The 14108-nt window shown below is 58.5% G+C and overlaps 5 protein-coding genes across 5 annotated transcripts; all 5 read left to right on the top strand.

Moving 5' to 3' along the window:
- Positions 1-445: 445 nt before the first annotated feature.
- Positions 446-1639, top strand: LMJF_10_1190 (flagellar protofilament ribbon protein-like protein; the record flags this gene model as incomplete). The annotated part of the gene is made up of 1 exon (XM_001681401.1): positions 446-1639. One exon carries the CDS (start codon positions 446-448, stop codon positions 1637-1639), a length of 1194 nt encoding a protein of 397 aa, XP_001681453.1.
- A 2009-nt stretch (positions 1640-3648) lies between these two features.
- Positions 3649-4071, top strand: LMJF_10_1180 (conserved hypothetical protein; the record flags this gene model as incomplete). The annotated part of the gene is made up of 1 exon (XM_001681400.1): positions 3649-4071. One exon carries the CDS (start codon positions 3649-3651, stop codon positions 4069-4071), a length of 423 nt encoding a protein of 140 aa, XP_001681452.1.
- Positions 4072-6079: 2008 nt separating this feature from the next.
- On the top strand, positions 6080-6745 carry LMJF_10_1170 (putative small GTP-binding protein Rab7; the record flags this gene model as incomplete). The annotated part of the gene is made up of 1 exon (XM_001681399.1): positions 6080-6745. One exon carries the CDS (start codon positions 6080-6082, stop codon positions 6743-6745), a length of 666 nt encoding a protein of 221 aa, XP_001681451.1.
- Positions 6746-8503: 1758 nt separating this feature from the next.
- Positions 8504-9154, top strand: LMJF_10_1160 (putative rab1 small GTP-binding protein; the record flags this gene model as incomplete). The annotated part of the gene is made up of 1 exon (XM_001681398.1): positions 8504-9154. One exon carries the CDS (start codon positions 8504-8506, stop codon positions 9152-9154), a length of 651 nt encoding a protein of 216 aa, XP_001681450.1.
- Positions 9155-11697: 2543 nt separating this feature from the next.
- On the top strand, positions 11698-13140 carry LMJF_10_1150 (conserved hypothetical protein; the record flags this gene model as incomplete). The annotated part of the gene is made up of 1 exon (XM_001681397.1): positions 11698-13140. The coding sequence occupies one exon, from the start codon at positions 11698-11700 to the stop codon at positions 13138-13140; it is 1443 nt and encodes a 480-aa protein (XP_001681449.1).
- Between the last annotated feature and the right edge of the window lie 968 nt (positions 13141-14108).

The following is a 14108-nucleotide window of genomic DNA, read 5'->3' as shown; positions in this document are numbered from 1 at the left end:
GCGGCGTTCTCCCCTCCTGTTCCTTTTGCCTCTCTCAACCCTGTCGTCTTTCCCTCTCTCGCTTCGACGGTCACCCAGTTGCCGCTTCGGTGCCTTGGAGTACCTTGCCACTCGACAACCTCCTCAGCTGGACCTCACCGCGCGCTCACCATATCTATTGTTTGCCGCCGCAGCTGCTGCTCTCATCCCTTTGCCCGCTGTCTATCCACCTCCTACAACTGCTTGAGAACATTCTCATTCTTTGGGTGTACTTCGGACGCGGACTCTCGTTGGGCGCTCGTCGATCGCCATATCCGGTCCGGCGAGCCTGCTCTTGTGTTTGCGCTCTCCTCTTCTGTTCTATCGCTCCTCTTCTACACCTCTGCATTACGCTGGTGTCCACCAAAGGCACCCCCCCCTCCTCATCATCTCTGCACCTCTTACACACACGCACAGCTACGCACAAATGGACTCGGCGGTGGAGAAACAAAATCTGTTCTCTGCGACCAACAGCCGCGGAATCGCAGCCGCAAGCTCCGTCGACAACGCAGCCAGCGCTTCGAACCAGATGAACACCAAGACTAAGAAGCAGCTCTTTATGCTGCAGAGGGCGGAGCGACTGAAGGACCCTAAGGTGCGCAAGATGGGTATCGACCGCGAGGCCTTGGATGCGCAGGTGCGTGAGAAGGAAGCACTGCGCCGGCTGGAAAAGGAGAGGAATGACTACTACGACCGACAGGCGCTCCTGATGGACCGCCATGCGTGTGCGCTACAGCAGGAGGTGAATTCCATTCGCGCAGCTCGAGAAAAGGAGCTGCAGGACTACCGCCAGACGTTTCAGAAGAAAGAGATGGGCCGCGAGTGGGACCTCAACGACCCGGAGGCACGGCGCAAGGAGCTGCCGGCACGCATCGGCGACGACGACCCTCGTAACGGACCGTCGTCGCTGCAGAAGTTTGAAGGCGAGGATCTCGACTACGCGTCGCGCAGGGCGGCGCAGCGGCGGCAGCAGCGGCAGTGGGCGCAGCAGCAGGTGAACGAGAAGCTCGCGAAGAAGTGGATGGAGCAGGAGCGCGACCGCGCGTTCGACGACCGCAACGAGGAGGTGAATTACCGCCTGTACGAGGTGGAGCAAAAGGTGGCGGAGCAGCGCAGGCTCATGGAAAAGAACGGGGCCGATTTCAACCGCGCGCTCGCTGAGCAGCAGCGCCGCGAGGCTGTGCGCGCCAAAGAGGAAGACACTCGCCTCGGTCTGCAAGAGATGGCGTACCAGATGGACAGCGACTTCCTCAACGAGCGCGAAACCGTAGTCAGCGAGCTTGGCGCCAGCGTCATGGCGGAGCGCTACAAGGGCATGTCGGAAAAGCAGAAGGCCCTCCTGCGAGCCGGCCAAGATGAGCAGCTCCGTGAGCTCCGCCGTCGTCGTCTGCTAGAGGTGGAGGAGCAAAGACAGTGGTCGCTGCAGGAAAACATGCAACTGCGAATGGCAAACGCTCTCGATCGCCAGCGCGAGCGCGAACGCCGAGCTGAGTGCGAGCAGCTGGCGGAGACGCACAAGATGCAGGCCCAGGCAGCAGCCGAACGCAAGGCCCAGTTAGACGAGCTCTACAAGAACGCGGTAGACGAGGACTACTTCAAGTACTGGGATCGGTGCTTGTAGTCGCTACGTGTTCGGCGGCTTTGGCTGATGCTGACAGAGGCATGTTGCTGCTTGCTGTTGACCCAGTGAGTCTCGCCTTCCTTTTGCGTGTGTTTTCCTCCGTTTTTAGAAGATGTACCAACTCCATTGTTTGCTCGACTATACGTGTCCGCGTGTGCCGGTGCCATGGCAGGATGCTGTTCTCGCAGCCCATGTATATTGTGACCGTGTTCTCTTCTGTGAGCGCAGGTCCGTGTTTGCCAGCTGCGGTCACACGGGATCGTTTCTTTTCTCCGTTTCTTCTTCGTGCTGCACACTTTTCCTCTCATGGCGCTCTCACAGCGGGCCCTACAGCGGTGGGGGACGGCATGTGGCCGCGTATCTTGGACCCGAATGCTGGCGCTGCTGGCCCGTCGCGTGCACCTCTCATTTCAGTCTGCCGTCGGTCGTTGCGGATGGAAACACCACATCGAAGTTCGCAAGCTTGCCGAATCGTCAGCGGCAGAGGAGTCGGCACCAACTGCATGGACCAAGGAGCTTGCTGCTAGTCTGAGACGGCAGGTCAGCATCCCCCTACGAGCCGCACGGCAGACGCCACCGCCTCCACTCTCGAGCAGGACCCTGCACGCGGACCACTTGGATGAAGGCGTGCAGCCCACTCGCATCCGTCTGGCACCGATCGCGCAGCGCATGTGTGGAGGAGGGACGAGGAAGGACCAGAAGTGCCCGCAAGACGCATACCCCGATTCAATGACAGCACGGTTTGCCCCAGGTGACCAGGGCTTAGCAGCAGTGCTACAGCGGTAGGTGAGCTGTCGCTGTGTGGGCGTATGTTTTGGTTGTCTTTTTCGTGTGTGAGGGGGGGGGAATACACCGGCACGTCGAAGCTAAAAATCGGTTCAAGCTCGCCGCGTGCGCTTGCGTGCGTGTCGGTGCGTGTCTCTGTGTGTGTGTGTGTGTGTGTATGCAGGGCCTCTCTCTTTATTTCTCTCCCTCTCCACCATGCCACTGATCACGCCTCCACCGCGTCTCTGAAGTTGGTTTGCGTGTGTAATCATCACCCACGTGGTGCTTCTTTCTGTGTAGAAGGCGGCACCGACATGCAGGCAGACGCACAGTTGTACAGGAGAGTTGATGCCGAGTCGGGCGCACTGTGGTTTTGCCCCAAAGAACGAAAGAGCATGAGCAACACACAGGGCGACACCGAGGTTTCACGCGTCGAGCATTGGAGAATGTCACTGCTTTCTGTGCCTGCAGTACACACGCGTCCCACGTGGCGGAGGGCAGCACAGAAGGAAAGGCCGAAAGGACAAAGTAGGTGGCATGGATACCATGTGAGCTGAGACCTCTCCGTCTGCACCCGTGTTTGTGTTGTTGTGCACATGGAGAGGCCTCCCTTCTCCTTTCTTCGCCCTCTGCTGCCGCTGCATCTGCGTCAGCCCTATGGGCATTCGACTTGCACGAATGGCGTGGAGCTGGTGCTCTCTAGTCCAGACAATTGACACGCTTGTCTCTCGCTCATCCTCCTCATTCCCCTCACGGTGCCCTTTCTTTTATTTGTGCGTGCGCATGTGTGCGCCGTGACGTCGCTGCGCGGCTTCCAGCGGACGTCGGCTCCGTAGAGCCTCCACCCTCTTTTTTTTGTTCCCCCCCCCCTTTGTGCTTCTCCCCGTCCCCACCGTTGCCTCTTTCGGTATTCTGGCACTCGCTCTCTCATAGGCCGTCTTACCCTTCTCGTGTTCCTTTCATGTTTGGTGCGCGCTGGGAGCCCCTCACCATCCTGCGAGCGCACGCCAATCCGTGCGAGCACTTCTTTTTGTGTGCTAGTCGTGCTGCTATGCCCTTGTGTCTCAGCGGATGTGTGTGCGTGTGTGTGCTTGGACAGGGGTGACATTGAGCAAGCCGTCTTTATAGAGTCCACATCCTTCTCGTCGGAGGGACGACATACACGTGAACACACAGATAGATAGCTAGACCTGCACCTACCGCGGCGCTCTCCCACCCACCCCACCCCGTTACGCTTGCAAAGGATGATACTGGGTGTCGGCGCAGGCACCTTCGCGGTACTCGTCACCGTTGGCGTGGCCATACTTATCGCGCTCGTGGGCTCCTACTTAGCCCCACAGTCGTCCCTGTTCATCATTCTTGGCTGCACCGTGCTGCCCTTCACGGTGTACGGCTGCATCCTGACAAGTCCGCATGGTCCTGCCGCCAACACCACCACGGTAGTACCTGTGACCTATTACCGAGAACGTCAGTTGCCGTCAAACACGGACGTCATTGATAAGTTCCTGCCGGTGCGCATTGTCATCGTCATTGTGATGGCCCTTGGCCTGTTTGCCGGCGTCGCCTTTCATATCCTTACACTTGTGAACTCGCCGCCATACGAGGCACCACGTGTGCACTGTCTCCGGCAGAAATTGGAGGAGGCGCACCCCACGTGGTACCGGTAGAGTGCATCGCGCATCCCCCTTCTGTAAACGTGTTGAACTTTTCTCCCATTGTCTCTCTCTCTCTGCCGAGAGATGAGGGCAAGGTCTCGCCGATGCCTCAGCTCCTGTGGCGCATATGGCTGCACATGCCTGCATGAGCATGTGTGATGCTCCAATCGATGCACAGCAGTCAACCACAACAACGAGCGTTCAGCTGCTGTCACGCACCGGGAGTGCCTATCCTCCTCCTCCTGTGTATCTCTGCCTCCTCAAGGCATCCGCTGTTCTGCGCTATGCTCCACGCTGTTTCCACTACACCAGATGTTTAAGCTCGTTTTCGCCACATGCCCTCATGACGTATGCAGACGCCTCAGTGTGTGGTCTCATGGTTCAGTGCCCCGACTCTGCGCGGGGGGAAGCCTGGCGTCGTCTTAACCCCTGTCGATGCCAAGCCACCTCTGGTTGTGCCAGTGACAATCACCCATGCGGTTCGGGATGTCAGAGCGATGCATGGCTGCTGATGTCGGCGGTGGGGTAGTGGATGGCGTTGCGTTGGAGCGGCCTGAGACAGCGAACACGCTTGTGCCCATCCATATCATGGGCAAAGTGTCGACGCCACTGCAATGCATCTTCACCTCGCCCTGGCGCTGCCTGCAGGTGTGGGGCGCCTGGGCCACCTCGAGGGGGATGCATCAGGTGGCTCCCGGCACCATGGGGGCGGCTGTGAGGCGACCCGACCTGCGAGGCAGGGGACGGGTAGAGTATGAGGCAGAGGCTGTGCTGCGGTGCCCACGCGGGCATTGTGGTAGCGCTTGTCTGCTGCTGCTTGGCACCACGCGATGGGGACGCTGTGACAAAGCCGGATAGAGCGGAGCTGAACTTATATTCTCTGATCAAATGGACTCTTAAAAATTTGAATTTTTTTACCGGGCAGTTCCGCGTCTGTGCGCACGCGAAAAGGACGAGTACGCCGCCGCCACCTCTAACGCTGCCTGTTCCGCCCACGTATGTTTTCCGCATGCCTGTCAGAACACAACGCGCACTAGCTTAGGTGCACTTATTATGGATGCACGCGCACACATGGCCGCGCATACACGCAGGCGGTGTCACGCGTACCCATTGAGCTACCCTCGCCTGTGTATCTCCTGCCTCCTCCGATACGTGTACGGAAACGCACCCCCTCACCCGCAAACATACGCACACTGCACACGCACTACGAAGTCACCAAGGGCAAGGCAACGCCGCAGAGCGCGAGAGCGAGTGCTTTGCTGTCCATTGCTGCCGTCATTACTGCTGTGGCCTATCATCACAAGAGAGAGAGTGTGTCTGGATGCACATTGGTGGCAACAGTGACAGTGCGTCACAGATCCTCCCAGAACCCACCCCTCTCCTTCCCCACTCCCTGCTCTGGTGCTGACCGACCCACCCACCCACTTTGTTCTGTTCTGCTCTATTTTTTTTCTGTAGCTGCGGCGGCCCTCTCTTCTCCTTTGGTGTTGAGCTTGTGTGAGCGTCAGAGCTGGCGTGTCGCTGTCTCCTTTCCACGCCTTCCTCACTTGTCTGACTTGCCCTACACACATACACACATATACACGTATATGTATACATATATATATATACATACTTGTATATGTATGTGTGTGTTTATGTGTGCGTGTGTGTACGTGTCTCTCGCTCTCTCTCTCTCTCTCTCTGCACTCCCCTGCAGCTCCTCCTCCTTGAATTGTTCACAAACTGACGCCCCCTCCTCCTTTGCGCGTTCTTTTTAAGCGCTCTTTAGTGCTGCGTGTCCTCGCCGGTGCTACTGCGGCTTCGTGTTGCTGTTCTGAGCACCACCGGAGGTACACTGTATTGCGCGTCACCGCTCCTCGCTCCCTGCCTTGGCCGCGTTCTCCTCTGTTCTTTGCCACACTCAGTTTGAAGAACGAGTGTCATCTCGGTTGCAGTCATCCCCACCTCCGCCACAGTTATTCAGCTAGGCGCAGCAGCGTACAAACGGAGGAGGCCGAACGCCAACGAGTAAAATACGATGGAGGAAGACTTGGCATACAAGATCATCGTGATTGGGAGCGTTAGTGTAGGGAAGAGCAACATCACGTCCCGCTTCTGCGATGGTGCGTTCTACCCCGACCTCGTTCCCACATTAGGGATGGACTTCAAGTACAGTAGCTGCAACACACTCGAAAAGAGGCCGCGCTGCGTGCGGCTGCAGGTCTGGGACACGAGCGGGCAGGACGACTTCGTCACGCTCACAACCGCCTTCTACCGCAACTGCCAGGGCGCGCTACTGTGCTTCGATCTTACGAATCGGCAGTCCTTCGAGGATCTCGATCAGTGGTATGAGCGGCTAGAGCGGTACTCGCCGGTGGTGCCGCCGCTCATCCTGGTCGGGTGCAAGCTGGACCTCGTAGAGAGCCACCTCGACGAGCAGGGCGAGGGAATCGTCCTGGGCAGCCATCGCCAAATAGCCAAAAGCGAGGCGGACGCGTGGGCGCGGTACCATAGCTGCCTCTGCTACCTCGAGACGAGCGCGAAGGAGAACAGAAACGTATCGCAGGCGTTTCAGCAGCTCGCCACGTGCATTGCCTCCGTAGCGAATCCAGGCGCCAAGCACGCGGGTCGCATCCTCGGCCCCGGTGGCCGCCTGCTTGTGGAGGAGGAGAAGCAACAGAAGCGTCAGTGCTGCGCCAACTGAGCAGATACAGAGCAGAGAGTGTGTAGTATGCCCGTGAAGAAAAGGACGCACGGCAGAGCACAGAAAGTGGCCGCTAAAGGGATCCGGCGAGGTGCTTGGCGTATGGCGGAGACGACGAGACGACACAACGGAGAAGCGAATTGGGACTTGGCCAGCAAAAGGGCAAAACACGTCGCGACAGCCGACCAGACTCGTCGCACGAGGACTGCAGGGCGCTCCTGCAGCCGCTGCTGCTGGTTTTGCCTCCATCAACAAAGGCTCTGGCTGCAGCGGCTGGGTGTTTCCATCACTGCACTGCTGCTTCACACGCGGGTGCGAGAGTGCTCGAGCCTACCTCTTCTTCTTTTTCGCTTTGTCGCCACTGCTTCAGTTGTGCGTGGTGGCTGATGTGACTGAACGGCGCGTATAACCGCCGACAGCAGCTGCTGTCTCTCCCCTCTCCTCCCCTTCCCTTTCCCCTTCCCACCCACTCTCGTTATGACACGACCTTTCGCCGGTGCGATGGTGAGTTTCACATAAGTACGTGCCGTCATAATTTCCAGCTGTATCCCCGTGCTACCTTCTTTCGCTTCAGCCCTGTATTTTCCTCTCCCCCTCGCCTTCCCCCGCCGCAGTTGATAATGCGTGCTTGCCTGGCGTTGCCACGCTCTCGTACTCTCTCTCTCTCTTGTTTGGACCATTGCCTATTCTCCTCCGCTGAGTGTAGGAGGAGGCGGCGGCGGCTCTCTCTTCACCCCTACCCTCCCTCTCCCGCCACCTGTGTCCGTGTGCGATGCCGTCTCTCCCGCGGCCCTCTCCCCTCCATCATCACCACCACCCGTCTCACCGTTCTTTGTCGTTCTTGTTTTGTTGTTTGTTTGCCCTCCCCCTCCCCCTCCTCTCGACGTAATGCTGTTGTGATCGTCCACCCACTCCCGGTATTATAGTTTGTTTTGTGTGTATGTATGCTTGTGTGGTCTTGTACCTGAGGACGCGTAGCGTGCGGGAGGGGGGAAAAAGGAGGGGGAGGGGGGCATGTTTGTGGCTCGTTGACTCTCGTCCCCCTTTTCCCGTGCTTCTGTCTCTCTCTCTCTCTCTCTCTCTCTCTCGACACACACACGCACACACAGCAAAGGAGTTGCGAAACGAGAAACGTGCGCCTCGCTCCCTGCATACCGCACCGCTGCTCTTGCGCTGGTGACGAGGGAGAGGGCGGAGGGCTATGAAGGGGGACCTCATAGCTCACGTCCCTTCATTTGACGCAGGTGTGGAGCTGCAAGCACGCACACTCAAGGGAGGCGGGTCAGTCTCTTCTCCGCAGCGGCCGGACGGTCCCCCCTCCTCCCCTTCCTTCAAACGCGCGCGCACACCCGCCTTCTGAGCAGTCCTGCATTGCCATGTCTGCGTGCGTTGTGTGTGTGTGCATCCGGTGCGCACGCCCTCTCCTTTGCTTACAAGCCCTCGTCTTCCTTCCCTCTGTGCAGTTCTCTTCCTTCGAGTATATACACCATATCCCCACCGTGCCTCCACACTTGCGCGCGCCGTGTCTCTCTCTCTCTGACCCCTCCATCCCTCCTAGAAAACCAGTTGGTACAACGCTGTCACACCAAGGGAGCTCCACAGACCAGCCACACCACCCGCACCATACACCACCAGTGCACCGCCCCCTTTTGACTCCTCCGTGTGCCCCCCTCCCTCCCTCTCTCTCGTCCACCCCCTTGTCGAGCACACACGCCCCTTGGTCCACCGACTTCACCCCTCGCCTTCCCCACCGTGATCATGGCCAACCCAAACACGCCCGGCGGTGACTGCGACTACATCTTCAAGATCATTGTCATTGGTGACAGTGGCGTAGGCAAGTCATCCTTGACGGTGCGCCTCTCCGAAGATGTCTTCTACAAGGACTACGCCTCCACCATCGCCATCGACTTTCGCATGCACCAGATGAACTACATGGACAAGCGTGTCCGCCTCCAGATTTGGGACACGGCCGGCCAGGAGCGCTTTCAGTCTGTCGCCACGGCGTTCTACCGCGGTGCCAACGGGGTGCTGCTCTGCTTCGACCTCACCCATCGCCCGTCTTTCATACACCTAGAGCAGTGGATGGAACGCGTGAAGCAGCAGGCGCTGCCCGGTATCCCGTGTCTGCTGGTGGGGTGCAAAAGCGATGAGGCGCGCTCCAGCCGCCAGGTGACGCGCGAGGAGGCGGTAGCCTGGGCTCAGCAACACAACATGGCCTTCATCGAGACGAGCGCGAAGGAGAAGGAGAATGTGCAGACGGCCTTCCAGCAGATCACCAAGTTCATCTTCGAGGACATGAAGGAGCGCAACGGCAAGACACCGACGGCTGGAGACAACGCGGCTGGCCGCTCTCAGAGCGTTAACTTCGATCGCCAGCGGAGCAACCGCAAGGAGAACAAGTGCTGCTAGGCATGAGCGCCCACAATGGCAGCATGACACTACCTTGAATGGCAGACCCAGTTAGAACCAAAAACACGCGCATACAGATAAACGTTCACAGACACGGCTGCCTGTCAAGCTGGAACCCTTCTAGGGCAATGGTTGAGGAACTGGTGTGGCGAAAAAGAGAGCGCGGTTTGCGTAGGTGTGTAAGCGGTGCTGCTGCCGCAGCCTCTCTGCCCTTGCTTCCCCCTCCCATGCGGTGTTTCTTTGGGTCCCCCTGCCTTCTCTCTCTTTTCTTTTGTTGTTGGTACCGCTTGCGTCTGCCTGCCTGCTTGTTAACTCTCTTTCTCTCTCTCTCTCTCTCTCTCTCTCTCTCTCTCTTCTTGCTTTTCTTTTCTCTTCCCTCGCACTGGGTGTGGATTAGTCAAGGAAGGGGGCACGGTGGGGAGAAGAGACGTAGCAGACATCATGTGGCCGTTCTCGGCATATGTCGGTGCTTCACAACGTCTTGCCTGCAACTGGGGCGTATCTCGCGCAGCCCTCGTTGTGCTGTTCTTCCGCTTCCGGTCTCTGTGTGCGTGCGTGTGGGTGTGTAGGGTGAGGTGTGTCTCAGCTCGTTTCTCCCACACTCACCCCTTCTTGAACTCGCCCCACCTCCCACCTCACCCTTTCTTCCTTCCTTAGATGTATTGCCTTACCACCTGGCACCCCCTCTCCATTCATGCCTACTTCACTAACCACGCCACGGCCGTTGCCGTTGTGCGTGTCTGTGTGTGTATGTGTATGTATGTCGCGGTGCTTCTCGCCCTTCCTTCTTCAGCAAGAACTGCGCGCGCTTGTGCTCTGTTTGTGTGCTCTGCTTCTCGAGCGTACGTGTACGCCCTCACCCTTGCGAGCGCGCATACACACGGCTACTTCGAGTGACTGACGCGCGTGAATCTAACACGGCCGATGATGGAGGCAAGCGGGCGTGCGACGAAGAAACAGCAGCGAGAGACGGGAACGAATGCAGAGAGCGAAAGAAAGACAGCGCTTCTCCGCGAATGGGTGCATGCAGGTATGTATGTATGTATGTGTATATATATATATATATGTAGAGAGATGTGTGTGGGTGTGGGTGCGGGTGTGTATGTATATATATATATATATATATATATATATATATCAATGCATGTCTGTGTGTTGGATGTCTCCCACGCACACGTAAGTACACTTACACACACACACACACACACACACACATGCGTATACATATGCATGCATACACACTCTCTCTCTGGTCGCCGTTGTTATTGCTGTGCCGTCGCTATGCTTGCATGCTTTTTTGTTGTTGTTTTCTGCTGCTGTCGATATCAATGTGCTTGTCTTCTTTCCTTCCTTCTTGTGTGCTTGTGCATGTACCCTACCAGCATCACCTGGCACAGACACATAAACGCACACACACACACACACACACCGACCCCCCCCCTCGCATACATACACACGCACAGGCGCACTTGCCTTTGTGTGTGTGGGGGGGGGATGTAGGTTGGTGTGTATCGGAGTGTATGTGTCTGTGTTTTTTTTTTCGTTCTTCTTTCCTCCGTGTCGTTGTGCGTGTACGTGCACTCTTTCCGGCTTCGCTGTGGATGTTTGCCCTCTCATCATCATCGCTGTGTCTCTGCCTTTTCTGTGTGGGTGGGTGGGGTGGGTGAGTGTAGGTGTACGTGTAGGTGTGGCGATGCGTAGCTGTTTGTGCGCACACACGCGCCTTCCTTCTTTTGCTGACTCTTTTGGTTGTCCTTCGTGTGGTGTTTCTGCCTTTGCTGTTGCCGTTTCCTTTCCTCGACTGTGTTGCTGCCTCTCTCCCTCTCCCCCTCCCCCTCTGGTGTATGCACGTGTGGTGCGCGAAAGGCGAAACAACCATGAGATGCCACGCCTAACGAGTCGTCCCGCCAACGCTCCCACCCCACCCCGCCCCACCCCCATCCTTGCGATGCTGCGGTCAGTGACAGGTGCCCACGCACACGCACGCAGGTGCCAGGGGCTACGCTGGCAACTCTGTACAGGCTGCGTTTGTTTACGCCCCTCTCGCTTTTGCGGCGTTCCAGGCCGTGCAGGATAAAATCACGGTACAGTGGACCTGTAGCGTTCATGCCTTTCGTCACCTGTTTTACGTGGCAACGAGCGTATCATTCAGGGTCTGGCCAGCCTTGATGAAGGGGGCGGGGCACTGCCGAGTGTGTTCTATGTGCAGTGGCACCGCTACTCCTCCTCATCCTCCTCTGCTCTTCTTACCCCGCTTCCCTTTGCTATACGTCCTCGGTGTGCTGGCGGTTGTCGGATGTAGCTGTGTGGACCGCCTGCACACGCAGAGAAGGAAGTGTGCTTTCCTCGACAGAAGGGCTTGCTCAGTTTGTGTGTTTGCGTCTCTTCGTTCTTCGCGTGACCTCCCCCTCCCCCGCACTCTTCTACACGCTCTTGTCCCTCTGAACGCACAACACACGCACACAGTCACTCTTTCTCACTCGCCATCGAGTGATCTGCTCAGGCACAAGTACGCAGACATAGGCGTGTAGAGAGGGCCAGAGATGTCCTTCTTTATCAGCAAGACCTGTGACGTCTTCCCGCCTCGCCGCCGAGGTCAGTCCGACGGGGCGTTGCGCAAGGAACTAAACGCACGCGGCGCACCCCGCGACTCCGCCATCATCACCAAGACTGAACTGGATATAATCCGCGGCATGATCGATGGTCGGTTCCCTGGCAGCCTGAGCAGCACGGCCGCGACCGCGGTGGCCCCACGCACGCACACGGAAGCCGCCGAGGAACACCGTCGCCGCATGCAGGAGTTTGACGCGGAACGCGCCCGAAACGGCGTGACCCCGCGGACGGCAGAGGAGATCGAGCAGGCGCAGCTCCGGCAGGTAAACCTGGAGAAGGCGCGGCTGATGTTGGACGAGGAGTGCGATGAGGTGAAGGCCATGAATCGTGTCATCACGGAGGCCAAGTGTGTCGCCACTCGCGAGGCGCAGCGGCGGGAGAAGCAAAAGCGCATGGAGGAGGAGGCGGCGTACAACCGCCAGATGGACGCCCTCATGGCACAGGAGGCGGAGACGGCACAGCAGGTGTACCTCGAGCGCGAGCGGCAGCGCATGGAGGAGCAGCGGCGCAACGCTGCCATGATCAAGGTGCAGCTGCATGAGCGGTATGTGGAGCGGGTGCGCCGGCTGGAGCGACATCAGCAGGAGCAGGATGCTATGAGTCGCCATATAGAGCGCCTGCAGGTGGAGGAGAAGGCGGAAAAGTTGCGCCGTATCGATGCGGCCCGGCGGCTGATGGAGGAGGCCGCCATCGCGAACGCTGAGCAGATCGCCCTGAAGCAGCGCGAAAGGGAGATGGAGCTCGAGGAAGACCGGAAGATGGCGGAGTACATTAAGCAGAAGGAGGCGCGCGATGAGGCCTACGCTGAGGAGCAAGCCCGTATTCGGCGCGAAAAGGATATGGAGATCGCGCGGCTACGTGCGAACCAGCAGCGCGTGCAGGACAAGCAGGCTGAGCTGGAGGAGCTGCGGGCCCGCCGCGTGCAGGAGGCCTACATACGTGAGGAGCGTCGAAAGGAGAAGGAGGCGGCGGAGCGGGAGAGCGCCATGCATGCCGACCTTCAGCAAGCCCGCCTCGCCCAGGTGGAGGAGCGCAACCGGCAAAAGGCTTTAGAGAAGGTGCAGGAGCAGGAGGAACTGGACCGCATGCTGGCGGTGCAGAAGATCAGTCGCGAGCAGGAGCTCGAGCGCCAGGCCCGCACTCGCCGCCTGCAGGAAGAGAATTCGCTAGCGTTGCTGAAGCAGATGATGGAAGTCGAGGAGCGTCGCCGTCGCCAACGGCAGGAGGAGATCGAAGAGGGCAACCAGCTCCGAAAGGCGGCACGCGAACGGCAGGCAGCCCTGGAGGCAATCCGTGACCGCAAGTTAGGCGAGCTGGAGGAGCTGGACGTGCCGGAGCAGTATCGCCGGGCCCTCCTCAAGGTGGGCAAGTGAGCCCACCCGCGGGGGCCAGCGCGTTCGTGTGTGTTGTGTGTGTGTGTGTGTGTGTGTGTGTGTGTGTATGCGTGGGTGGAGGTGAGTACGTGCAGGTGACTTGCTGCTGTGCCGAAGGCAGCTCTCTCTCGCTCTCTTTCTATCTCCTCTCTTAGGGGTTTTGTGCTTCACCATCTTCCACCTCTACTTTTCCTCGCCAGTGACCACTTGCGCTCGCCGGTGCGACGCCGCTGCCACCCATGTAAATACCCGGTGCGCGCGTTCCGACATAGAGCGACATGCTGGCAAGTGTGCTAGAGTCTTACGCGCTGTTATGTAAACAATGAACAAGGAACCAAGAGAGAGAGGGAGAGAGAGGTGAAAATGGCGAAGGGCACCAGCCTCTGACCGCTGCGTGAAATTTGTCCTTAACAAGGATGCATCAAGGTGCACCGTTCCCCCCCCCCCCACACACACACACATACACCACCACCACCACCACAGGGTATGGCGAAGGTGCCGAGGTCAATGCGCCTTGTCACACGAGTCGTTGCCCATGCCCACCTTCCTCCTCCCCTCCCTAATCCTCTCCGCTGCCTCGTCCTCTTTCCCCTTCCCCCCCCCCTACCAAGCACTGCGCGGTTCAAAGTCAGCGATTTCTTTTCTTTCTTCTCCCTCTACTGCGATCGTGCTCTGCGCGTCTGTCGCTGCTGCCGCTGTGTGCCTGCGCACACCCGCACAGGCTCGCACCTTCACCTTTTCATGTACAGTCGTTAGCCGTATCGATTCACGCACGCGCACTCCCCGCCCAGAGTTGGCTCCATCTCAAGTGCGCCGCGCCGCGCGCCCCCTCCCCTCGCCCTCTCCGTCAGGCACACCGCACATGCACTTCTCTACGTTGTGCTTCATATACATCTATGTGTACATCTCGGTGTCCCTCGCTCTCTCCTTCTTCCTTCGCTTCGGTTCTCGTGTGCTTTAGTGTGCCT

Source organism: Leishmania major, chromosome 10 (genome assembly GCF_000002725.2).
Source record: "Leishmania major strain Friedlin complete genome, chromosome 10".
In the NCBI taxonomy this organism is placed as follows: domain Eukaryota; phylum Euglenozoa; class Kinetoplastea; order Trypanosomatida; family Trypanosomatidae; genus Leishmania; species Leishmania major.
Note: the sequence above shows the minus strand (reverse complement) of the source record. Positions and strands in the feature narration are given on the sequence as shown.